The 26,723-nt window shown below is 38.9% G+C and overlaps 2 protein-coding genes across 7 annotated transcripts in view; one reads left to right on the plus strand and one right to left on the minus strand.

Annotated features, from left to right (window-relative positions):
- Window positions 1–26,723, plus strand: part of Klhl15 (kelch like family member 15) — a 932,444-nt gene that overhangs the window by 877,913 nt on the left and 27,808 nt on the right. The window lies entirely within an intron of this gene.
- Arhgef9 (Cdc42 guanine nucleotide exchange factor 9) overlaps window positions 1–26,723 on the minus strand; it is a 158,724-nt gene that overhangs the window by 130,601 nt on the left and 1,400 nt on the right. Inside the window, exon 1 of one of the 5 annotated variants that reach the window (XM_051142439.1) lies at window positions 313–1,132. The exons of 2 other annotated variants lie outside the window; for them this stretch is intronic. Coding sequence is in view for 2 of the 3 variants with exons in the window: in XM_051142438.1 (XP_050998395.1) it covers window positions 306–314 (9 nt within the window). In the remaining variant the exon portion in view is untranslated. Of the gene's footprint in view, window positions 1–301; window positions 1,133–26,723 lie in introns of those variants that run through there. 2 more of the 5 variants (XM_051142438.1, XM_051142437.1) reach the window with 2 other exon arrangements.

Genomic DNA, 26,723 nt, shown 5'->3' on the forward strand with positions numbered 1-26,723 from the left:
CAGCCCCAGACAAACACAAATGCATTATGATAGCAAGAGAGAAATTTTCATTAAAATTCTATAATGGAGTTTAAAGGTAGTTTTTAGAGAAGGAGTTAACAAGACATCACAAACAGCGAAACCACCTTAACAGGACACACAGCATGCTCCACAAACGTCACATAGAGAAGGCACAGAAACATGCACACTTAAATAGAAAACATTTCTTTATCAACAGTTTTTCTCAAGCAATAAGCAACTACACTCACAGGCACATTTAAAAGACAAGACATGACAAAAGATTTAGGGAGAGATAATATACCAACGTCATACATATCACAGCGAGGCCATGTTGAAGCTCAAAACGTTTTCCCCCCTGAGTAAGAAAGCTTGTTCTTTCTCTCCCTCTCTTTCCCTGTCTCAGACTGTCTCTCTCGATGTTCCCCCCTCGGAGGCTCTTGGGATGAAATCAAAGTGAGAGTTCGCAACAGCTCAGGTGGCTGGACTCCATTCAGCGCGTTCCCAAGAAAAACATGAGTATGACATTGACAAGCAGGAGGACTACAATCACGGCAAAAACGACTACAGTTTGCACATCCAGGGTCATGGTGCAATGCAGAACACTGTAGTGTTCCAGGTGGGGGGCCGGCAGATTGGGAGATGTCAATCTCTGTTCTGTCAGACTGTCCATACAGTCACCATGCTAAAAAGGAAAGGAGGAAGTCAGATGGTTAGGGAAGGTCTGGGTTTGGCCCCCGAGTTTGATCCGGGGGAGGGAAGGGGGTTGGAGGCAGGGGCTTTTGCTTCCCTCCCCCTCTCGGGACTGGGCTGATCTTTCTTCCCTAGCTGAGAAATCTTAGCTTGAGCTGAAGGTAGCAGAGTCCAGCATTCTCTCTTGGGCGCCACTGAAAAATCAAAATCCTGCTTTTCAAAAAAAAAGGCAAAAAGAACCTATCGGTTCTCCAGAGCCTTGGGTCTGTCCGGGCATGCGTCCGTCTGCCTAGCTGGCTACCGGTCAGTCAGTCTGCCCTACTCTTTCTAGTTCATTAGCTTCCTAAGATGTCTTGTCTGCTAGCTCTCTTCAAGGGATTCCAGGCTATCAGCCACTCTGCCTAGCCTTTCCTAGCTGGCCCTCTCCCTCTCTTCTCCCCACCCCCACCTCAGCTGGTAGGTTGCCTTTTTATTCACGCAGAGACTGGGGGTGCCAGCGTGAGTCTCTGACAGAGACGCTGACAGGAGAACACGCCAATAGCAGATGCTGCAGCTGCGCATTCAGTGCCCGGAGGCAAGACTTGAGCTGGTGTGCTAGCAACGACAGCCAATCGGAGGAACCAACGCTCACAGAGTCAGCTCTCTCCTTGGGAGCCACCAACAGCCAGTTTTTACATGGGGGTGAGGAACTTGTGGGGGAAGGGAGGGTAAGAGACTGAAGGACGAGGGAAAAGGCTTAGAAAGAGGGGAGGAAGCAAACAGAATTAAATGTAGGGGAACAGACATGATAAAGGAGGAGGAGGACAGACAGAGTCTGTGGAAAGGAGAAAGAGAATCAAAGATGGGATGAACTGAAAGAAAACATCGAGGATATGGTGAAGAAAGATAAGGGTGGGGGGAAAGGCAGGATAAAGAAGGGAGAAGGAATAGAAAACGCAGGAAGTTAGGTTGGAAGGTAGAAATGAGGCATATAACTTGCCAGCCCCTCTGGAACCTAGGCCAATAGGAAGCAAATGTGTCTTTGAGCGCTGCCTAAACTAAACTGCAGCCCACTCACAACCAGCAACAAAATCTTACAAATCAGTGCTGTGGACACAACCGTAGGGGCACCAACTTACCCATTATCTAGTTCTATTTGGCTTTCTCTGCTCTAGTTGTCCCGTCATGCCCTAATTATGTTTTCTTCACACTACAGTTAAGAACGCACTCTCTCAGCCTTCTGAATATGAAGAAGAAATCCAGTTACAGGCTAACTATTTGCCATATATAAACTTTGAAAGAACTTGTAACTTGCTTGTAAGGATTCCTCTGTTCAGTATTTATAGCTTCGAGTCTACACTTAGAAAAAAAATGTCCTGAAGTAGAGACCAAAAGGATTCAAATTTACTCCTAGTTCTCTTTTGTCTGTGCAGCATTCAGGCAATTCATTTACTGTCTCTGGACTTCCATCTCCTTTCAGTTGCATGAGAACTTAAGCTTCTCAGTGAATAGAGTGAAATCTCAGACTTCCAACTTCAGAAAAATACATGTAATTTCTTCAACTGTCTGAACCCTCAAGAGAGGGGATCCCTTATCCAGATAATCTCTCAGACTCTTTCCTGTTCTTAGATTTCCTATAACCTTTGGGATAAGGTAGACACGACAGTGGAGAGAAGAAAAAAAAATCTGGAATAGGCAGAGGTGTAACAAACTCACTCCTGGAACTGTTAGCAGACTGTGGACTCTGCATGGAATGGGAATTGTTTGCTATTCTCTAGAAGTCTTTGAGACTCAGACAGTCATTATCTTAATTAAATTATTAGACATTCTGAATGAGTGCTGGTCAGGAAGAAAATGGTCTTGGGCCCTCTAGGATAGAATAAACTCCAAATGAGGCCATGCTTTACACATTTTGGCCCATAGAATGATCACTTGTGAATGTTTCTTGACAAAATAACAACAAAAAGCCTGAATTACACCAAACTTTTACAACCAATTATCAATTATCAAAATACAGAGGAGCAAGGGGGAAGGGTTACTACCAATCAGGAATTCTGATTATAAAATATACACTGTGAAAAGCTACAAGATCAATAACCCAGTCTTTCAAAAATAAATTGATCTCTTCAAAATAACTCAGTTGCCTGAGGTAGAATGTGGACAATACAGATACATGTTCATATGTGATATGTGAAACAACTAGAAATATGAACACAAATCGAATATCTAATGATATTGAAGAATTACTATTAAATGTTTAGATATGATGATAGTGGTTAACAAGAGAGAGGACTAGGGTAAACTTCTGTGGCCTTGGATATGGTTTCTTAAATGAAGCAAAAGCGCAAGCCACCAAGGAGAAATTAGTTAAACTCAACTGCATCAAAATTTAAACCTTCTGGCTTCAAAGGATACTGCCTTATGTTTGGACCCCTCCTCCTCAAAAAAGGGGATAAATCCTTGCAAATAGAATCTGACTGTAGACTTGTATCTGGGATAAATAAAGAGTTCTTGCAATTCACACAAGGGTTGGTGAGATGTCTCAGACAGAGGGAAATGCTCTTGATGTGCAAGCCTGACAAGTTTGATCCCCTGATCTCATGAAAAGATAGGAAACAGGAACTACCTCCACAAATTTTCCTCTGCTCTACACATGCATACCATAATAATAATTTTTTAAAGAATTATGAGCCAGCATGGAGTCTCAGCTGACAAATGTGCTTGCCACCATTTCTGATAGTCTGTGTTTGATCCCTGAAACTCACATATTTAAAGGAATGAACCAACTCCCCCAAGTGTCCTCTGACCTTCCCACATCCTTCCAATAAATTATAACTAAATAAAATGTGATAAAATCATTAAAAAGAAATATAATCCAGTTTAAAACTCAACCAAGGATCTGAATAGCATTTATCCAAAGAAACAGTCAATTAATACACGGAAAATTACTCAACATGCTTAGCCATCAGGGAAACTCAAATCAAATGTAGGAAATGCAAATACAGGATATTCAACATCATTTCTGGTAATGAGATCCAAAATTTACACTCACTAGAACATTTCAAACAAAAAGCCAGATAACGAGCTTAGGGGTATAGCTAAGTGGTAACGTGCTTGCCTGGAATGCAGGAGACCCTGAGTTTGATCCCAAACATTAGAATCTTCATGTAGCTGATAGGACTGTAAAATGATACAGTCAGTATGTGAAACAGTCTAAAAGTTCCTCAAAAAGTTAAAAATAGAGTAAGTATTTGATTTTAAAAACTTCTCTCTTAGATATGTATGCAAGAGAAAGAAAAACAAGTCCACATAAAAACTCATACATAAAGGCAGAAGCAGGCATATCTCTGTGAGTTCAAGGCCAGCCTGGTCTACAAAGGTAGTCCAGGACAGCCAAGGCTAACACAGAAGAGACCTTGTCTCAAACAACAACAACAATAACAACAAAAAACCTCATAGCAACATTATTCATAATAGCCAAAGGATGAAAAAAATTTAAATAGCTCACGCACCGTTGAATAGGATATATTTATTCAATGGAATATTCAATCATAAAAATATTGTTCTAACTAGAAGAGATCCACAGGTTTTTGTATCATTCCAGTTTGTTTATCTGAAGTATCCATGTGTTGAAGGCAAATACTATCCCATAAAGTATCTTCAGTTACATAAAAAAATACAAACATAATTATTACTTTGGACAGCTTCTCCCTCATGGTAGCCAGTCCCTTTGCACCCCTTTCTGGACTGGAGGGGGTGAAGCTTAGCTGGGCACAGGTGGATGCAGTGCAGGGTCTTCATCAGCAGTGAAGAACATATCCAGGAACAGCTTCAGAGAACTGGTTCCATTTATTGGAGGGAGGAGGTATTTCTACCTCTGAAGAGGTGACCAGGGTCTTTGCAGCAAGATTTGTGTGGCCTTGTACCCTTGGCCAGAGCAGGGGAGTTGTAAGATGCTTCATCTGCATACCAGGGGCTGTAAGGTGTGTTGGGGGAGGGCTTATAAGATCAAACAAGGCGTGAAGCCTGATAGTTGTCAGGGTAATGAATTCTTACTAGGGTTGATGGTGGCGGAGCTAGATTTGTGGCACCAGGTTGAGAGAGGGGAAACAGCCAACTCCTTCTGTCCTCATGTCTGAGGTATCCAGGACTGAAGCTTCCTTGACCCTTTCTCTGTAACCCTGGGTCATTACAGTCTCACAACTTTGTGATGGGAAAATGTACTTTTTGGGGCAAATAATAGTCAAAACAATTTGAATTTTATTTTATCGTTTTTGGCTTTCCCTTTATCTATCTATCTCTATCTATCTATCTGTCTGTCTGTCTGTCTATCTGTCTATCTGTCTATCTGTCTATCTATCTATTTTTGAGAGGTAAGGCTTCTCTATTATGTGGCTCTGGTTGTCTCAGAGATCTACCTACCACTTCATCGAGTCATTAATGTTATGGTTTCTCAAAATCCTTTTAATTTCAGCCCTTTTAACTTCTCAAATCTATACTTCCCTAGAATAAGTTCGTTTACCCCTGAAGCTTGAAGTACCACCTACATTACACACTTATATACCTCCTCTCAACAATATTTCTGGGAACAAGATTGCTGGACACAAGTAGAAAATAAAAGCAAGAGGCACTTGACTGCAGACAAGCAGAGAACTTCCTTCTTTGCTGTTTATACTCAAGGAGCACTCTTGAAATCCAGAGATGAGTTTCTGACTGATTTCTGATTGTATCCTTCTGTCTCACAGGTACCTCAAAGTTAATAAGTCTAGAAGTAAAGTCATCCCTCTCCCACAGCTGACAGCATTACTCTTCCCCTTGAGTTTCTGACTCTTGAGAATGACATTTACACAGCAAAAAAGACAGAAACGATCTTCAAGTCCTGTTCTCCTTCATGTCTCCAAAAACTAAACAGTATCCAGAGCCCATTGATTTCCTTCACCCTTAATTTTGTATTTTGCTTCCTGCTGCCACTACCTTTAATTGGTTCTTCTTCATCTCTGGTCTATAACCATTCATTACCTGGTCCCCTGTGTTACTCTGCCTCCTCAGCTCTGCCTCTACACCCTGGCCCAAATTATCTCTCTCAAAAGAATTTTGTTCTTATTGATCCTATGATGGATAGTGTAGATTATATTCTAAGTATCCAAATCATTATTTAAGCTTGCTTTTGTATATAGCTGGGGGGGAAACCCAGAAACAAAAACTACTCAACAAACTCTCATTTCCCAGACTCCATTGTAGTCAGCATTGTGAATGTAATAATAGAAAATGATGAGACAGAAAGCTATATCATCACTACTTCTGTTCTTGAACACCATAGTGAGGACCTGGGGTGGAGGGGTGGGGGTGTGGGCTTGTTAACACAGATTCTAGTGTGATTACCTCTGTACTTTTTGTGAACCAGAGAATGGGCCATTTTTATTTATCTGGAAGATATGATGAGATACTACTCAATACTCAACAATGACAGTTTCTTGATTTTTGAGAAGACAAATAAAGCAGAGCACTCTAGGAGTCCTTGATGCCTAACCCACCCCCATCCCCTTGTGACAGAGGTAGGAACTACTCTGATAAGGTTTTGGGAGTCAATCTTGAACGTTCAGCCCAACCTTTGCCTTTCTACTCCTTCCACCGATTTTGTAAGCCTTTGATTTTCTATATTAAGACACTTTCGGCTGAAAACTAACATGCTTTGACTCTTCCAGCTGAGACTCGATTTATGTAAGTCCCTGGCTATAATGTCTTCAGTGATTCCCCACTGCTCTAAATGGCAAATTCTATAGCATGACATACAATGTCCTGCCCACGTGGTATTCTTTGGCCTCTTAAACCTCAGCTTTTACCAATGCCCTTTCATTTTCTATTCTGTAGCTACACAGAACCTACAGCAGTTCTGGTACTCTACCAGGTTTTCTGGCTTTACAAGCCTAGGTAAATCGTTGCCATCTTCCCATTCCCTACTTTGAATCTCAGTTCAGATGTCACCTCCTCCAATCTAGGTTTTCTCTGACCATGCTTTCTTCCCCCACCTTCATCTCAGTGTCTAGTATCTACCAAGTACCTCATAAACATTTGTTAAATGCAAGAATGTTGCCTTCATCCTCCAGTCTCCACTCAAAGAGTCCTATCTTCTAACCAGAGAGACAAGGCCTTGTGGGATCATAGGGAAAATCAAAGCTTTCATATATCAGCAAAGAGTGCTCTTAACCTCTGAGCCATCTCTCCAGCCTCTCTGTGCCACCTCTTAGCCCTTTAGCTTGTTCTTATCTTAAAAATCTTGTTATGACATAAGCTATTACACAATTCTTTGCTTATTGATTTATTGTTTCCCTTTTATAAAATTTAAGCTCCTTGACGACAGAGACTATTTTCTTAACTTCTGCACTCCCAGCATCTAAAACAATGCTTAGTCAAGGCCAGCCTGGTCTAGAAAGAGGGTTCCAGGACAGTCAGGGCTACATAGAGAAACCCTGTCTTGAAAAAAACAAAACAAAACAAAAAGCAAAAACTAAAACTAAAAAATAAAACAATGTTTAGCATATAACAAATAACATGTTTAATGACTGAATAACTAAGTGAACAAATGACCAAATGGATAAAGGATAAAATACAGGACTCTTGACTCAAAGTAGGGTACAGAGGAAGTCCATCATAGAAAGCATTCTCAGCTGTAGCCTTTGAATACCAACCTCTGCTTCACAGCCATGTCCATCGCCTTTACAGGCCTTGGATAGTAAAAAACTCCACAAGGAAATAAAAGACCCAGCCTACAAGCTGTGAATTGAAGTACCTCCCCAGTTTTCTGTTCCCTGGTGGCCACTAGGAGGTCTTTCTTCAGGAAATGCTTCCTATACCGCCCTCCTGTGGCCAACAGGCATGAATAAGCATCTGAATAAATACATATGAACAGCAATTTCCTCCTGTTCCTTTGCTTAGATCTATTTCAATCCTATTTCACATTTATTTTTGGCCAATTTCAGTTCTATTTCAAAAAAGCTTGTAGGCCAGGCCATCTGTCTCTACTCAGGGTACAGAGAAGTCTTGTTAGGAAAGAATAGTAAAGATCCAAAAGGCTTGCAGAGGAGAGACAACAGTTCTTTTTAGGATTATGATTTTTCTGGGGCAGCCAAAACCATATTTGTATTAATTCAAGACCAAGATGGACAATGAGTGCATCTGTCAACATCAGGACCCAGTGTTTCCTGTTGGAGCCTAAGCTCGTAGATAACTCCATTCTTGGTTCTCACGATTCATTCACTACAACTCGTTAATGGTCATGCCTGATTTTTATTTGCAGGCTTCATTTCAACTCTAAGTCATTGGATAGACATTTATGACACAAGATACTCACCATCAAATTAAGTTTAGAAATTTTCTTATAAGAGATACTAAGCAAGAATTACATAAAAGACAGGAAATTGAGGTGAATATGATCAAAAGTTGTATAAAAGTCTCAAAGAATTAATAAAATGCTTTAAAATAATTGTGTAAGTAAGTAGTTAAATAGGCATATTATGTAAGTAATCTGAAATTGGGCTATGAGGAAGACAATTAGTTCATCTGGAGAGTTTTCAGGAGCTGGATTATGTGTGAAGGAAGCTAAGGAATTGGGCTTGAAATTTTACATAGCTCACAGAAGCCCAAGACAGTTTTGCAATGATATCCTGAGTGAAACTGTCAAGAGAAGGTTAGATACCCCCCAAAACTCTGTAAAAAGATGTTTGTAAGGTAGTGCTTTATGGAAATCCACAAGCTCCCAGCTAAAACTGCTGAAGTTCTCTGTCAACTGATAGGAACAGATCACAAAGATTTAGTACATTAAAGCAGAAGGGTACAAAATAGTATGTTTGATGTCTGATCTTTTGGGTAAAAAAGAAGAGGTATAGGCTTACTCTGCTTATGTCTTCATTTCAATATTCTAGAGAGTTACATAAAAAGTTGATGGCCTACCCTATAGTAGGTGGAGAAGCAATACCAACTTACTCATTTTTATAGTTTGATTTTGTTTGACCACATGAATATATTATTTATTCAAAAGTTAAATATAACAATTGTTAAATTTGCTGAGTAGCCTCCTCAGCAACTTATGTGCCCCCCATGCCCTGTCTCTCTAGCTCAATAATTCACCAGGAAAAATCTAGACTTGAAGCAGTATATATTAATGGTTAAGAATACAAACTTTAGGGCTGGGGAGATGCCTTAGTAAAGTGCTTGTCATCAAGGAATAAGGACCCAAGTTCAGTTCCCCAACACTCACATAAAATGCTGGGTTTGGTAGTGTGTATCTGGAAATCTATTACTAGGGAGGCAGAGACAGAAGGACCCATGAAGCTTGTTTGCCAACTAGTATTCATGAATGGGGCATCTCCAGCCTCAATGAGAGACCCTGTCTCAAAAAGTAAGATGGAGCACACTAGAGAGTAAACCCCAACATTGACCTCTAGAGCCATCTTCTGAGATTCAACCTTGCTTATTCTATTTACTATTAATTACACAACCTTTAAGTGAGCTATTTAATGTCCTTGGCTCTTATTTTGCTCATCTTTAAAATAGAGAGAGTAATATAATATCTGCGTATCCTTTCTGAGATTCATTCTAAGCAAGCAGCACAGCTACAGTCACTTTTATGTCTCATCTGCAAAGCAGGGAGATTATTATAGTTGTTTGTCAGGGTTTAGTGATGGCACACATGTGAACCATCACTAAACCCTGAAACACTTAAAAGAAATGGGAAACACTTAAAAGAAATTTCTGACATATAAAACTGTAGTAAATGCTAGTAAATAATATTATTTAAGGATTTGAATACAATCTCTGCCCTTAACTTCAAGCAAATAATTTATTCTCAGAGCTTCAATTTCCTCATCTATAAATAGAAGACCCAAATAATACCTGCCAAAGAGATAATGACACAATGGAGTTAAACATGCTCTATGGAATAAAAGAAATCCAGCTAGCATTGGCATAGAAGAAAAACAGGGCTTTGTGCTAAATGAAGATGCCAGTTGTTCAAGGTTCTCCACTCTAACCTCCAGCATTCAAAGTGAGGTTACCACTAAGAGACAAACGACAGACAATAAGTCAACTATATAAGCATCACAAAGTGAATCTCCATTCTTGGCTCCCAAAAGCAGTCAACACTGTTGTGTACAACAGTGACTGCCATGCCACTGACAGACGATACAAAGTGTTTTCTTCAAACTATTCCTGCTTAGGCTTAATGCAACCCCAACTTCCTTTAGCTGCTTATGAGAGAGAGGTGGGGGGCGAGGAGAACAAGAGGCTCACATACACCCATCTGATTCAAAAGTGGGAAACAGTGACTTAATTAAGACCATCAATTCTCTAGATCCTTGCAACCTGCTTTTACACTTTCACATAAAAGGCCCTTGCATATACATTTCTGCCTTTTACCTCACAGTGGCCGGAGGAGTCATTCTCCTTTTATAAGGAGTAGGAATATGACTTACCACCTCTGCTCCCCACTGTTTCATGGAATTGGAAAGAACAATAGAGTAAAAGCCAGAAAGGACAGTTGTAGGAAACATGCTTTAGAATCTATATATTTGGAATTTGAGAAGACTCAAATATCAGGGTCAAGCATAGAACCGAAGTTTCCACCCATGCAAAAACTGATGCTTCTTGTGGTTTCAATAAAAAAATGTTCCCAACAAGCTCATCATGTTAAACGCTTGGTCCCCAGCTGGTAGCACTATTTTGGGAGCTGATAGAATATCTAGGAGGTGGAACCTAGCTAGAGGCATGCCTTTGAAGATCATTCTTTTCTACACTTTTTTCATTCTACTTTTTGTCAACTATGAGATATGAATCCTCCTCTCACTCATATTCCTGCTACCATGATATTCTGCATCAAGACCTCAGAATCAATGGAGCTGGAGGACTGTGCCCCCTAAAACCCTGAGTGAAAATAAACCTTTCCTCTCTGAAGTTGTTTCTGTCAAGTATCTAACATGGTGATTTATATAGCAGAAAAATAGAAAACTATACCCCAGAATAACTAGCTGTACCTTATATTTAAATAGACTTTTGTGTGCCTGCAAGATGCCTCAGTACATAAAATACATGGTGCCAAGACTGACAGATTGACTTTGATCCCCTGGATGCAATGTTGAAAGAAGAAACCTGACTTCTGCAAGTTGTCTTCTGACCACCACACAGGTGTCATGGCATGAGCACACATCTATGCACAAACACATACAAATAAATGAATAGATAGATAAATTATACACAGAATATTTTTAAAAAGAATTGTATCTTCCTAGAAACTATGACCTTTTATTGTGTACCAGTTTTGTGGCGATCTTGTGAAGGAAGTACAGCAAGAAATAGGAACCTAAAAATGTAACTACCCACACACAAACTTTTTTATCATTTGCCCTGTTCTATTTTTTTACTCCTTAGTTCTTAGAACTCACATAATTTTTAATCTGTTTCCATTTTACTTTTTAAAGTTTTTGTCTGTTTTATCCACTGCACAGTACCTAGAATAGTGCCTGCTACATAGTAGATGCTCAATAAATATTACTGAATGTATAAACAGATGAATTTTCATTTTGGGGAAGTGTGCTGGATGGACAGCAGAAACCCTCATTTTGCATATGGATAAACTGGAACCTGGAGGCCTTAAGCAATTATTCCAGGAAGAATTTCTGAAGCTTCCTGTCTTCGCCTATTGCCCTCACTTCACTGCATATCTGGTTCAGTAGCATTTCACCTGTGCCCAAAAATAAAATTCCTGCAAATCCCTTTGCCCTCTGTTGAGCTAATTCCAGGCTTGGTGACCTCAAGTAACCTAAGGCTTTCCCCTTTCATCACCTCACTCCTCCATTCTATAAACATATACAAAATGTCTACTTGTACAACAGTCAAAATCACTCTGCCACAGCAAATTGCTTCTATATATGTACATGCACACACCACTATACATGTGCACACACACAATTGCCTTTACATATATACACATGCAGACAGAGAGAGGGGGAAGGGAGAGAGAGAGGGGCATCTCACAAAGACTCAAATGGTCATTCTGAAAGTTGTGTGACACAGGCCTGACTCTGGATAGGTTTTGAAACAAATTAACGGTGTTTATTCTGTTGTAGCTTCTCACCACAGAGATCAAACGGTATAGTGATGGTGGAAGGGCAGGGACGAAATGTATTCAGCTCCATGATAAAAAAAGCAGAGACCAAACAACTCAGGTCTGACTTTAGAGGCATGAACATGAGCACTTTTACAACTTAGAACAGTGGTGCTGAGATCATCGGTCAAACAGTATTCTAGGTAGTTTGCTGAAAGTGTTGTTCTAAATTCTGAACTCTTCAACCAGCTACCTTGAAGATTTGGTACTTCCAGGTCCATGATGATATGAACCAATTTCTTAAACTGAATCTGTTTCTCACCATCCCTTGCCCCTCTCATCTCCAGAGAAGCCTAGCTAATAAGAAAACGGAAACATTAAAAGATGTAAATGATTGCCCCAAATTACACAGCTTATCAGGGGGAGAACCAGATATTTTAACTCCCGCACTATTTTTACCTTGTCTTATAGTGAATCCAATAGAAAGCCCCTTTGATTCCATCTTTGAAATTAGTTTCAATCTGTCCTTTATTCAATTCTACTATTTCTGCATCGGTCTTTCAACTGAGCTTCACTTCTCTGCCTTCATCTTTTCAATTCATCCTGTATATAGCCTATAAAAGTCATCTTCTGCAATCATAAAGTCACACCAAGTAATAGTTAAGCACTCTGTATTGCCCTGAAACAAAAAAGTGCTAGTTACAGGCCCAGGACTACCATGCACATTCTGGAATATGTTAATTCCCTTAATGTGTACAGTATCTCTATGGAAAATATCAAGGCAATGAAAGACTAGGTTACATGATAAAAGACACATAGCTAAGAAATGATTGAGTTAGAATCTGAATCCAGATGCTCTAGTTCTGGAGCCCTTACTTTTGGCCACTTAATCCACACTGCCTTTAAGTATAGCCAATATACATCTTCTTTAAGCTTACACAGTCCTGTGTAAGATGATACATGCTCAATTGCTTTCCTATTTTCTACTCACCTCCCTCTTGCCCTGGATTCTGGTCACAACGGTCTTTCCATAGCATGTCAGCTGAATGGCCTTTGCGTATGCTATTCTCGCTGCCTTTTCTCGGCTCAGAAGCCTCACTGTCTCTCTTGTTTTCTTTCTTTCAATCTGAATGCGTCAAGATGTTGTTTTTTTTTCTCAAATCCCTACACAGCTGAATCAGTTTAAATGTCACTTTTTTTGGTGTGCCCGGCAAGTGCTTTAATAGGTTATCACCACCATGCCAATAGGACCTCTTAGAGACAGCTTAATGCATTTCTGTCCCCGATTTTGTGGTTTCTATTAGTTAATAGCTTAGTCACTCACAGAACTAGTCATGTTCTACAACACCCACGCTGTGTTACTCATTTTCATCAGTGTGAAAAATCCTGAGCCTTGTTGGGCTCTCTTCAAACAGAGAATCCAGGAAGCCTTTGTATGCAGGAGGAAGGATTATTTTTTATAAATTAATTAACGCTGGCTCTCTGCACATTTGAGGAAGAGAAATTTCAGGTCTGCTCTTCTAACATCTGAATTCAGAGCAGGAGAAAATATTTTACCCTCTCCATCAAATTTTGTGTCCCCTGTGGCCTATCAGGAATAATATGTGTCCCTCGTACAGCACTGTTTACACAGTCCTTTTTTGGCTATAGTCAACTTACTCATGTGATTCCCATAGCACAGTGGAAAGACAAGTGAGGCTGTGTGACAGTTTAATATGTTACTGTGTCTTTTGTATAGGGTGCCTGAAGTTTTGGCCAAATGTCATTTCAGGTTTGTCTGTGAGGGTATTTCTGCATGTAATTAACATTTGAATCAACAGATAAATAAAGCACACTGCTCACTCTAATGTGCATGTGTGTGTGTGTGTGTGTGTGTGTGTGTGTGTGTGTGTGTGTGTGTCTCATATAATCAGTTGAAGACAATAACCCATCTGACTATTGGACTAAAGCTTCTGAAACTATCAACAAAAATAAATCCTTCCTCCCAAACAGCTGAGAAGCACACCAGAGCATTCAGAAGCTATTTTTATGGCATATTATTTCATATATTCTTTGTTTTGTGCTGTATCTTCTGTTTAGAATGCCTTGCCTTGCACATCACCTACGATTCCTAGCAATCTATCGCACACCAACTCTGCTATCTAAGAAGTGTAAAGGTATCATTTTAACACGTCTTTTAGTCAAAGTACAGTCCACTGAAACCTTGCACTCCTATACTTCTATAATTATCTGTTTGACACTTCTTGTAGAATTTAACCCAAGTTGAGTTTCCTTCTTCTCTATTCAATTAAACCACCTTAAAGGGCTAGAGACATGGCTCACTGGTTAAGAGAACTTGCTATTCATGCACAGGACCTAGGTTCAGTTTAGAGCACCCATAGGGAAGTTCATAACCATCTGTAACTCCATTTCCACGTGGTCTGGCACCCTCTTCTGGCTTCTTTGGGCACACAATGGTGTACATACATATATGCACTCATATCCATAAAAATATATACATCAATTCATCCATAGGTACCTATGTGCTGCTTCCACTATCCCACTCCATACCCAGACTTCCCACATCCTCTTTAAGGGTTTAGCCCCACAAGTGTAGTCTTCACACCTCATCAGGGAAACTTCTCTTTGCAACAGACAGAGGCCACTACAAAAAACCCACAAGGAATCAAAATACAGAGTGTGGAGCCCAGTCCCAATGGATACATCTACAGACCACTCCCACAGCTAAGGCTCAAAGAACATTGTGGATAAAGGGGCAGAAAGAATGTAAAAGTCAAAAGGTCAGAGTTTGCTGCTGTGAGACTGTATCTCCAATGAATGTCAGAAGCTACTACACCCATCCAGTCTCACCAACATCACTGCTCAAATGTGAGCTGAACAAAGTGGAAGAGACAAAGACCACAAGGTCCTAAACCTACAAAAAGAACTATAGGCAACCGAGGAAAGCTGCCAATGGGAGTAGTGGTCTTCCCCAGGGAAGAAGACATCAATTGGTTATCCAGAAAGAAATAGCCTTAAAACATACATACAAGTAACATTATATAGACTGAGAATGTTTTATTTAGGAGTGTGTGTGTGTGTGTGCGTGTGTGTGTGTTTGTGTATCTATACACATAATGCATGTAGCAATAATTAATGAAAAAAGAGCCCATGAATTTAAAGGAGAACTGGGAGGAATAGGTGAGAGGGCTTAAAGTAAGGAAAGGGAGGAGAGAAATGTTGTAATTATATTATAATTTCAAAAGTAAAAAAGTGACTATAGGGCTAGTTCTGAATGAATGGATGAACAAATAAATAAGTAAATATTCAAATTTTTATCACATGAAGACATAAATCATGTTTTGATTGGTCTTAGATGTCATAGTTGCTTGATAAACATTCATTTTCTTTTAAATAGTCTATTAAAATCCATCACATAACAAAGCACAAATGTACAAAAACATTTTAAGTAAAGGGAGTTATCTGTGTCTGTACTTTCTCTTACAAGGTCACAAGGGCATGTCACCTGGCAGTACTAATTGGACTCAGTGAATTTAAAAATGAGTACATGAAGTTGGGAGGGGCTTTCTAATGGAGAGAATGGGGCTGAGTATGATCAACACAAATGGGGTCTGGAGAGATGGTTCAGTGGATAAGAGCGCCGCCACCTGTTCTTCCAAAGGTCCTGAGTACAATTACCAGCAACCACATGGTGGCTCACAAGCATCTATAATGTGATCTGATGCCCTCTTCTGGTATGCAGGTGTATATGCAGACATAACATTGTATACATAATAAATAAACCTTTTTTTAAAAAAGGTAAAAAATGCACTGCAACATTGTTGCTAGTCAGTGTTAACAACTGCAAGCCTAATTGGCCATCTATATGAGTCACAAAAGAATCTATTGCAACCATACAAAATGAGGCTCTCTCTGTAGCAATAGACAAAAATCTTCTAAAACATGTACTTAATTAAAAAGAGGGAAATTCTAAAATTGCTATGTGTATGAAGTAAAGTGTGAGTGTGTGTGTTTACACACACATATGTACTTGTAAAGGCAAAGAATGTCTCTTCATGAATACCCAATAAATTGCCTCTGAGTAAAGCAACAAAGTAACAGATTTGAGCAAAGAAGGGAGATATACTTATGAGACAATGTCTCATTCTACACTCAAAGCTGGCTTAGAACCCGTTGTGTAGATAAATTTGCTATGACCTTAGAGTACTCCTCCTGTCTCAATGTCATGAGCACTAGAATTATAGGCATGTACCACCATACACAACTCCTTTATTTTCCTAAATCTGTACCCTGCAGAGGCATTAGCCTATTCAAAATGAAGGGCATTTTTGTCCTGCATCTATGACATAGGAAAGAAAACATATTTATTTGTTATTAAGTATTTATATGTCAATTTTGGACCTTCTCCCTTTTTAAATTAAGTATTATCCTTGGAGATTTTTTAATATTACTACTTATAGAGAACCCCATTTTGTATGGTTCAAAGGGACCCTGAGGAATATAACATGACTAGTCAGTTATTCCTTGCATATGAAGCTGATGTTTCCAAGCCAAGTGACATGGCTTTCGACTCTCAAGGAAATGTAAAATACTTATGTAGTGTTTCATCTGTGCTAGGCACTGTTCAAGGTGCTTTGTATGTATATTTATTTTTCTTTACAACTACACTTAAAATATGAATGTATTATAACTATATTCTCAAATGTGAAGATAAACATACCAAGGAGTAAAATGAGATGCCCAAGACCATGCAAACAATAAAGGGCTAGAAGAAACAGTTGATTATAGGGAACCTGAGACTTGTATCTTAACGATTATACTATGTCACCAATTCCAAGGTTGACGCTAGAAGATTGTGGATGCTATATTGTTAGAACCCAGAAGTTAACAATTGATCGATAAATTACTAGTTAGATATATAAATAGATGGATGGGTAGAATGGCTATGTGTATAAGTGAGACATGTTTGAAGAGGGCAGATAATAAAATAAGGGGTACAAGGTCATGGGAGGGTGGCTTATATATGAAGCAAAAATGTTTGTCATCAGATAGATGAGCATTTGATATTGGATACTATCATTTCTTTAAAGTTGGGAAAGGGAATTAAATTATCTATCCTTGTTTCCAAATTGGACTATATTATAAACTCTCAGAAGACAGGGATACACTTCAGTTTCTTTCCCTGCCATATCTCTATAATCCAGAAGAATGCTTTACCCATAGTATATATCCAGTCAGTAACTTTTGCATTAGGTTACAAACTAACAAATCAACAAACAAAGACAGATAGAAACACTTTGTAAGGACTAATGTGAAGACTGCTTGAGATAGCTTTTGGCACAACTAGTACTTAGCTGGCAAGCTTTTCTTCTTTTGACCCTAATGAATTTATCTCACTGAAAATGCACTGCCAATTGAGGCCTTACTTCTGTACATTTATGATTTTCAGTTATTGAATAGCTTTGTGGTCCTGGGTAAAGACCCTTTCTCTCCAAACCTAAGTTCACAATCTATAAATGAGCAATATTTAAGCATGTTGTGTTGCAGCTATGGAGAATGCAAGATAGACAAAATTGTCTTTTCTCCAAAATCTTAATCTATGATTCAACACATCAAGTAAATGACATGATGGGATAAATTGAAGAGAAAGATTCAGACCCCTGTCTGTCCCTTCTCCATCTTTCTAAGGCATATCCATAGAAACTATGTAGCTTTACAGCAAGAATTTTTCTGTGAAGGACCAATTATTAAGCACTTTAGACATCATGGGCCTTCTGAACACTGTCTTAACTACCCAACTTTGCTTAAATAGCCATATAAAATAAGTTATGGCTATGGTTCAAATTATGCTTATAAGCCCTGAAATTCAAGTTTCATATAATTTCATTTACTTATGCCACCAAATATACCCGTTTTGATTTCCCCTAAGTATTTTAAAAAATACAAAACTCATTCTTAACTTATGAACTAAACTGGGCTAGCAGACTACAACAGTGCCAGTCTCTGGTCTACGATTTGGGCAAAACTTGACCATAATACTCGAGGTGGTCTGGAAGCAACAAGAGCACTCTAGAAGGCAAAGCCTACAGTGTTGCCCTGGAAGTTCTGAAATTAGACAACAAAATTGCTTGGAATAAAGACAAAAGGGTCAGAAATAAAAGGGCCAAAGATAAAAAAAGCAAAATTCTCTACTCTGTAATAGGCTATAGACTTTCCCCAGGATCATGTCCAATTTGCAAAATAAGGGCACACTGGAGGGAAGAATATTTCTCACTCCTTAATGAGAGAAAGCCAGCCTCAATCCAAGGATCTCAGGCTCTAGTGAAACCTTAAAAGGGACAAATGGTTCTAACTCTGTTCCTGGACTATGAGGAGCCTAATGAAGCCCCTCTCCTTTTCAGGACTGATGAGGCCCTGAGAATATATAAAGTCCCACAGTCTTCAACTCTGTGCATGAGCCTCGTGCCATCTTAGATATGGTAAGGAACAAGATTATTTTCTTTTGGCTACCGCACTAACTTTTCAGCCCAAGTCACCTCCTCTGGCATTCAACCTTCAAGTACCCAGCCTTCCTCATGAGTATTGATGACAAGTCTCAAGCACCTCAGTTTGCACCCCCCCCCTTTTTTTTTGTTGTTGTTTTTTTTTTTTTTTTTTTTTTTTTTTGGTTTTTGAGACAGCCTTGGCTGTCCTGGACTCACTTTGTAAACCTGGCTGGCCTTGAACTCACAGTGATGCCCCTGCCTCTGCCTCCCAAGAGCTGGGATTAAAGGTGTGCATCACCACACCCAGCAGTTTCCACCCTTTTTACACTGCATAAGAGACATATATCTCCACACTTGTTCCTTTCTGGTCCGATCTAGCTGTAGTATCCCCTTCCAGATAGAGATATAGCTAAATCTCAGGTCCATTTAAATCTCTTTGAGACTCTAGAGGCTCTTATGGCATGCACTTCAAGTCACTGCTAGGTTGCAGAGAGAAAGAAGAGAGTACAAAAAGGCATCATCAGATTCTCCTTCTGGCAAAAAGTTTTATCAGTGCCAGCAGCATGACAAAGCAAGGTATATTCTTTTCAGGTCACTTACGAGGTGATCAGAAAGGAAAGGTGTTGTGTCACAAGAAAGTAGGGAAAGGTTCCCTTCCTTAACCAAATAAGGTCCAATGACCCTAAGTGCACTGTGACTTCAACTAGGGACATGGACCTGAAAAGTTCTAATACATTCTTGAGTAAACAGTCAGATGAATACTTCTTGAAAACAGCAGGCCTGTTCAATATGTGACCTGTGGGACATGACATATGAGACATATGGGCTGGATTAGTATGTGACAGTGCTCAGGCTGCGTCTGTCTCCAGGTAGCAGAGAGGCTACGTACTATCTTTTCCTACTTGCAGCCTTCTCTATCTATGGCCTAGTTACCTGGAAGGTCTGTTTCAAGAAATGATAGGTTTCCTGCTTATGTGACAGGACAGCTTCCTGTCTCATCACGGCCCAAAGCTATCTGGAACTTTAAAGTTTTCCCTATATCTCTACTATAGACACCTACATAACTCAACAAATTCCATTTAAAAGTCTGGGATACCTCCATTATTAGATGATAACTAAAGTACCCAGGGAATGGTGCCACTCCCAGTGGGCTGGTCTCCCTCCCTCAATTTACTTCATCAAGATAACCCCCCACAGACAAGACCAGAGAGACACCAATTTCAGGTGATTCTAGATTTCGTGTTATCAATTGCAATTAACCATCATAGACTCTTAAATTTTTTTCTCAAAGGATCCAATGCTCTTTAAAGAATAGGGCTTTAAAGCTTATTGAGACCCTGTAACTCCATGCCACACCTTTAATTTGGCAGTAAAAAGTCAGTGAGATTATACAGAATGCTCTAGGATTTAGGGGCCACAGTTCCTAACCTTTACAATTTCTTGGGACAGAAACCCTCCAGCATTTACTGATCCTCAATGTTAGACTAAAAGGATGTTTTCCTTTCTATTTTTATCCACCCATACTCTTATTTTCTATTTGCTTTCCTATTTGAGTAGCAGAATATTTCCACTCAAGGATTGTCTTACCTCAGAGCTTTTAGGATAGCCCCCAACTCTTTGGACAGAACCTAGCCAAAGACTAGCCCTCCCTTAAATTTCCCCATAGAAGTAACCTCCCTCAGGATGTAGAAGACTTACTAACCAACCATGAAGACTAACCCACTTCCAATGAAAATACAATCCTAACTTTTTCAAAGTCAGCCTTGGGTGGGTATAGGTTTTCTCATTCAAATCCCCCAAAGTCTCAACCAAAAAGAAATAGTGTATTAAATTATCAAAGAATAAATAAAAACATTATTTTTAAAGGCCCAGTTCCTGGAACTTTACTAACCCCAGGTCCAAGGAACCTTGCCAGATACCATAGTGATAATATTTTAACTCTGGGGACTATTGTCACCAAACAACAACTAAGGACCTTCTTGATCATGGCAGAGTTTTGTAGAACTGGCTTCCCCAGTTTGACCATAAAGTTAAACCTTTCTATGAGGCCTAAAATGTATTAAAGTAGGAGCCAAAAAAACTGTGTCTCTGAAATGGCAGGGACTCTGGATATCCTAAAGTGTATACTTATGGGCTTGCTAGTGCTAGTTCTCCCTAGTACTAAACCCTTTTCTCTGTATGTGCACAAGTGAAAGAAAGTACCACTGAGAATATTAATACACAAACTTTGTGGCCCTCTCAGTGCCCAGCTGCTTGTCTCTCCATTGTGCCCTTCACATACAGCCATGCAAAGGACTAACATACCTACTACTTTCAATGGATATCATTATTAGACAAAGGAACTGCCCCACTAAAACAGAGAAGGCCTCAAAGATATCCACTGTCCTTATAAAACATTGTTCCTCACTTTGAGCTCCTCAGACCCCAAAGTCTAACAATGGTCAGCCTTTCTTTTTCAGTATCCCTCAGGAAGTGACTGAAGCTCTTAAAATTCTTAAAATTAAGCATCATGTAGTCTAGTACCATCAATCTTCTGGAAAGGCAGAAAGGGCTGTTAACCCTTAAGAGATCTCTCTAAGCTTGTGTTCAACACTCAACAGTCTAACCCACTCTTCTCTCAAGTACACGTTTGTGACTCCACATGACTCCCAATTCTATAATCCACTTTAGCTCTTTCAAAGTCCTTTATGGTCCACTCTTCCTCCAGATAGACGTTTTACTAGACTCACATGCTTGTTATCTATCTCCATATATTATCACTGAGGCAAATAATCAAGGTTGTCACTGAGTACCAGAATACACACAGTGCAAGACTCTCAGAAATAATCTCTTCTCATTAACCCTGGGGACTGAGTCTATCTTAAAAATCCTCCCACAAAATAAAAAGCCATGCAAAACTAACTGGATTGGATATTATCAAGTCCTTCTAATGTCTTCAACTACAGTTATGCTATAAGGCCTATCACTATACAATTATCTTAACATAATTAAAACTTTTCCACAAGGAGCTCAAACAACCTATTTTTGGGAGGAAGGATCTTGGAAATCTATCTGTCTGTTCTTCTGGAGAAACCTATGGAAAATCCTTCCCCAGACATCCGCAGACCCCAGTAAGTAGCCAAGGCTCACTCTCACTCTTCCGAGTTCCATGATATACTTTTATAAGCTCTCGGCTCCTATAGAACATTTCTTGTTTGTTTTTGTTGTTGTTTAGTTTTTTTTTTCATTTAGCTCTGTAATTTGTATTTTTCTGATCACAGGCCATTAAGCTCTCAGGGATTGCCAAATGTTACCATCCACACCAACACCTGTTTCCCACCACCAAGGAGTGATTGACTTTCCAAGTGATGTTATAGTCTTGCCTTCAAACTCTTACAACTATTAACTCCTCCCCTCTAGAATTCTGCTCAAACATTTGATGCTATATAGTCCTATGACTGTATGACAGATCAACAATGCCAACCAGGTCACCAAACACTAATTAACCATTTCATAGTTCTGAATCAATTCCAGAAGACAAGAAATCATCACCCCTTGTCAATTATTTGGCTTTGCTGATATGTCCATATTGGGAGTAGATCAAAAAAGTCAAAAATAAACAAAATTCCCCCACTCTCTAGCAGACAGGTTGTAACTTCTTTAAGCTAACCCAGTGACTTGTGATATCTTATGCAAACAATTGGAACCTAACTTCCAATGGCTCCTTGAGGGAAAATCAGCTCAAATGGCTAATCTCAAGAAGGACAAGTGATGCTACAAGTATTACTGCCTCAAAATAGTGAGCTTCCCTCTGGAACTCTTTTCAGATAGATCCCACACAAATGGCCCAGGAGGCAGGACTATGCAGCCTGTAATTTTCTCCTAACTGCTATAAAGGACCCCATTCAGCAATTTTCATTCATATTCATCCCCACACCCCTTATAATGTGCCTGCATGTTCTGTCTGCAGTATGTATTATGGATTAAAACTTTTACAACAGTTCTCATCTGGTAAATAATTTAATCCTGACCCTGCACCTTAGGCTCATCATTTCTATCCTGACATTTGGGTCTGATCAAGGTTAGGATGCTGAGAAAAGGAGAAAGTTCAAGTTCTGTTTCTACCTCTCACTGTCCCAGGATGCACACCATTTCAAAATGCTTAGCAATTCATCATATCTGCTGTCAGAGCCTTAACCGTCACAATACTTCCCAATTCAATATCTAGATTACATTCAATATCTAGATTACATTCAATATCCAAATCACCAACTCACTCCTGGATAGTTACAATGCAAGACTGTCCAAACATTAGACTCAACACTCAGACTCAGGCTCAGGCTCTGCTGGTCATCGCCCTTCTCTAGCCCTTCGCCAACGCCTGCTCACTACTCCATTTTGCATTGCTTTTCTTGGGGAAGAATCGCGCCCTCCACTTGGTTTCACACAATTACTCTTGACACTGGAAGCAAAGGAGAAAAAGAGGTATCATGGCCATTTCTCTACTGTCATCAGTACTATCAGTACAATCTAGTTCGATGCCGCCTCTAATTCTGTACTTCTATAGTAGCAGATGTATAGGTAGAGCATTGTGACAGTGACTGCAAAGAATCCCCTAGTAACCAATTCTTCTTTTCCTTCTTAATATCAGAAGCCCCACCCATAATCCTGGGGTGTAAATTTTGCTGACACATGCAAGTTATACTATCATTTAGTTTCCATTGCAGAGCAGAGCAGCCATGACTCAGGTCTTCAGTGAGGTACAAGTAGTATTAAATAGGACTTCTGAGAAGACAGCTGTTAAAAGATACCTGAGTCTTTTCCCTCCTCTCTTGATCTTTAAAAGTGGTATTAAGTTTTCTGGGGCTTCAGCACTTTCTGGACCAGGAAGTATTACATGCTATGAATAATAGAGCAGAGAAGTCATTAAAAACTCTATGAAGCTGCTAGACTGGTCCACATACACTTATCTCCTGACTTGTTGTGTGGAAAACTAAAACTTTTTGTGCTTTAAGCCAATGAAGATGAACCTTTGTAACGTAAGGCAGGGTTGAATACTATTAAACTTACAAGTTGGCAATTTCATTTTGTCTATGCAAAAAATAATACAAATTAAAATGCTATTACTTACGATGCCAAAGGGAATTTGACAAGGAATTAATCTGTAAGAAAGAAATCTCTTTCTTTCTCCAAAGCAGAAACAAAATTAATATTGGGCAATAGGAACCGGAGAACCCATGGAATGGGCAATGCAAGTATATAGTAGCATCTACAGAGATTTTTTTTTTTAAAGATTAAAAGTCAAAGTATGTATTGTTATCACATAAACACTTTATCACAAAAACCCAAGTTGTTTTTGGCCAGTGTTTTATGAAACCAACAGAGAAGTATACTAAGACACTCACACACACACACCATTTGGTTCTTTCACTTTGTAAAAGTTCAGAATCATTCAGGGTACTTCTAGGTGCTTATTTAAAATCCACGATTACTTTAGTACTATACATTTTGGCATTTAAAATGTTAGTTTTAAGGAAACAGCAATACCACAGAGATTATGAAGACAAAGAAACAGAGCATGATGATTCTGTTATTCTATATGGTCAACTGGAGGTTTTTTTGTTTTGTTTTGTTTTGTTTGTTGTTGTTGTTGCTTTTAAATCTAAAGGAACAAGACAAAGCCAGGTACAAAGTGTAGTAACTTTGTTCAGTCGTTACTCATCTTAGTTCACAAATGTGATAACTCTAACTCATTTCTTTAAAATAAAAGTGCATTGTTCCTGTCATTGATTCTTTGAAAATTAAAAAACAACTTATGAAAATGAGTAGTGTTGATGACTGCATTATTATTACATAATTTTGTTGTACAGAGAGGCCTATTTAAAAATTGATCCACTTTAGATATCATATACGCTAAGTATACCAAATTTCCAGAACATTAATATTATACTTAATTTTGTTGGACTGTCAGAAATCAAAGAATTAACTTATTGAAATGCTACCTAAAACTAAATCTCTATTACCTACACTGTTGGCTAGGATTCCAACTCAGATCTTTCAAATCATTGATTTTTATATGAACCACCCTTGTATGCATATAGCTATCATTGATACCATTATCTCCATGAGCCAAGTCATCATCACCTCTAACTTAAACTATTGTAAGAGCCTCTTCACAATTCTTGCTCTTACCTCTACTAAAATCTAGCCTCCTGATAAAATATAAGCCAGATCCTGACTCTCATCAGCTCAAAAGTTTCCAATGTCTCCTCATCTCTGTCATATAAATTTTTTGGTTCATCTCTTGGTCTATTTTCTGTCAGATTTCATGCAACATTTTTCTCCACTTATTAATTCCTTATCTCCTGCATTTTGTTTCTTAAACACGCCAGTTGCACTTTCTTCTGGTTGGCCCTTATATCTAGTGTCCTCTTTTAAACATGCATATTGGACCTTAAGTTCTTTCATTTCTTTGGCATTTGTGCTTAAACATCCCTTAACCAGAAAGGTTTTAACTGATCTAATATATCCTCCCATTCTCATCCCGTGCTCTATTTTCTTTAGTGCTTAGCACATCTTGCCATATTATATATTTTGTGTGACTGATTTGTTATTTCTGATCCAACCCACGAGACTGTAAGCTCCCTAAGAGTAATTTTTAATTTGTTTTTGTTCATTGCTCTTTTTCCTCTGTACCACATCCATGCAAACTCATAATAGTCTAACATGTTTTAAGTAAACCAATGTCTACAATAACACCTAGAAGATAAAGGTATGCTATTCATGGGCGAGAATACTAAGAAAAATATAAAAGTCAGGCCCTCAACTGTACACTTGTGGCTCTAAGAAGAACTTTCTCCCTATTCTAGACAGAATTCTTATTTCAGTGACAATTATCATTTCCAGCAGAATCTATAAATCAGTGTACTGAACAGCTTATCATCCAATGTGAACTCACAGTAAATATCTTGTATCCACTAAGAGAGTAACTTCCATAAATGCTTAAACAATATTTTATGAGTTATATGGTAACACCTAAATTAATTTACAACTCTCAAATATGGTTAAAAAATTCGATATGTAGTGTAAATGAAAGAGCCATATTACAAAATGGTGGTTATATCTAATTCTCTATTTTCCCTAATAATCCTTTCTTGTTAACATTTATATTTAAAATCGTTTCATACAATATGTCTTTATCATATTCTCTCCTCAGCTCCTCTTGGGTATTTCCCAACTCCCTACCCACCCAACTTCATGTTTTCTGTCCCCCTCAACAAAATCCTCAAAAAATGAAAATAAAATCAAACAAAAAACCAATAAAGCCTACACTGGTTCAAACGAGACTGAATCCCAACCCTGAGAAGGGGACTTAGACATAGAGTCTCAACCCTAACCAAGAAGGTATTTACAGTTGATAGCTGCTGAGAAATAGAAAATCCATTTATTTTTTCCAATAACCTGTCACAAATGGGCATATCAACCATCACTCTAGGGCAAGCCCATGCTCAGGAGTAGTTGGCTTATTAGTTAACTTCCATTCAACATTTACTGGAAGGAATCTTGACAGACATTAATAATCTCATTTAAGGCAGAGAAATCTAAGACCCAATGTATTCCCAATAGTGAATACCATGGTAAAGACTAAAGGTTTTCTGACTCCCTGGACAAAATAATAGTGTGTTGCCCATGCTAAATTCTAGTAAGTGGCTAGGTAACTACTTTTCATCAGAACAGTCACTGCTTTAGTCCCTTAAGATCTTATTATGATGTTTTTCCTCAACAATCAATCTTTAATCACATAGCCTTTGTAAGCTATGCCATTGGTTTCTCTTAAAATTGAGAAAATTCCAAAGTCTCCATTACTTTAGTCTTTTTTCTGACCATAGTTCTGAGCCCTGACACATCAATATATTTGCAAGAGAAGAAAACTCTCACCCAGACCCAGCTGCCTTAAATGACAGGGTTAGGGAATTTTCAGGCAAATGTTCGAGCATTTGTTCCTACTGAAGGTCTTTCCCATGTCACTCCTCTCTGCATTTCTTAGCACCATCTGAAATGATAATTTGTGGAATATTAAAGAAGGACAGTGAAGGAGAGTCAGGAGACTCAAATTTACCTTCAAAGAGTTTGTGGCCTTGAGCAAATCTGTCCCATTCTGTGTGTCCTTTGGTGTGCTGGCTAGACTCCAAGCACTCTAATATCCTTACCTGCTGTAACTTTTACTGGTTGTACAAACATTTGATTTAGCCTTGTGGGTCCCCAGGGAAGGAGAGAGTTCTGAGTAAAGGAACTAGCTAAGTCCTGTATTTAATGGCATAAACTAGCTGTCTTTAAGAACTACTGAAATGGAGAGCCTGAGAAAACCCCGAGGAAGGGAAAAGGGGAGTTCCTTTGAATACATTCCTAGCCCACACCAGATTCTCTTTTTCCTTTTAGAATGGGAACAAAAAAAAGGAGTTAAATATTAATTTTCGCCCAATTGCTCTTTT

Source organism: Acomys russatus, chromosome X (assembly GCF_903995435.1).
Source record: "Acomys russatus chromosome X, mAcoRus1.1, whole genome shotgun sequence".
Lineage (NCBI taxonomy): Eukaryota > Metazoa > Chordata > Mammalia > Rodentia > Muridae > Acomys > Acomys russatus.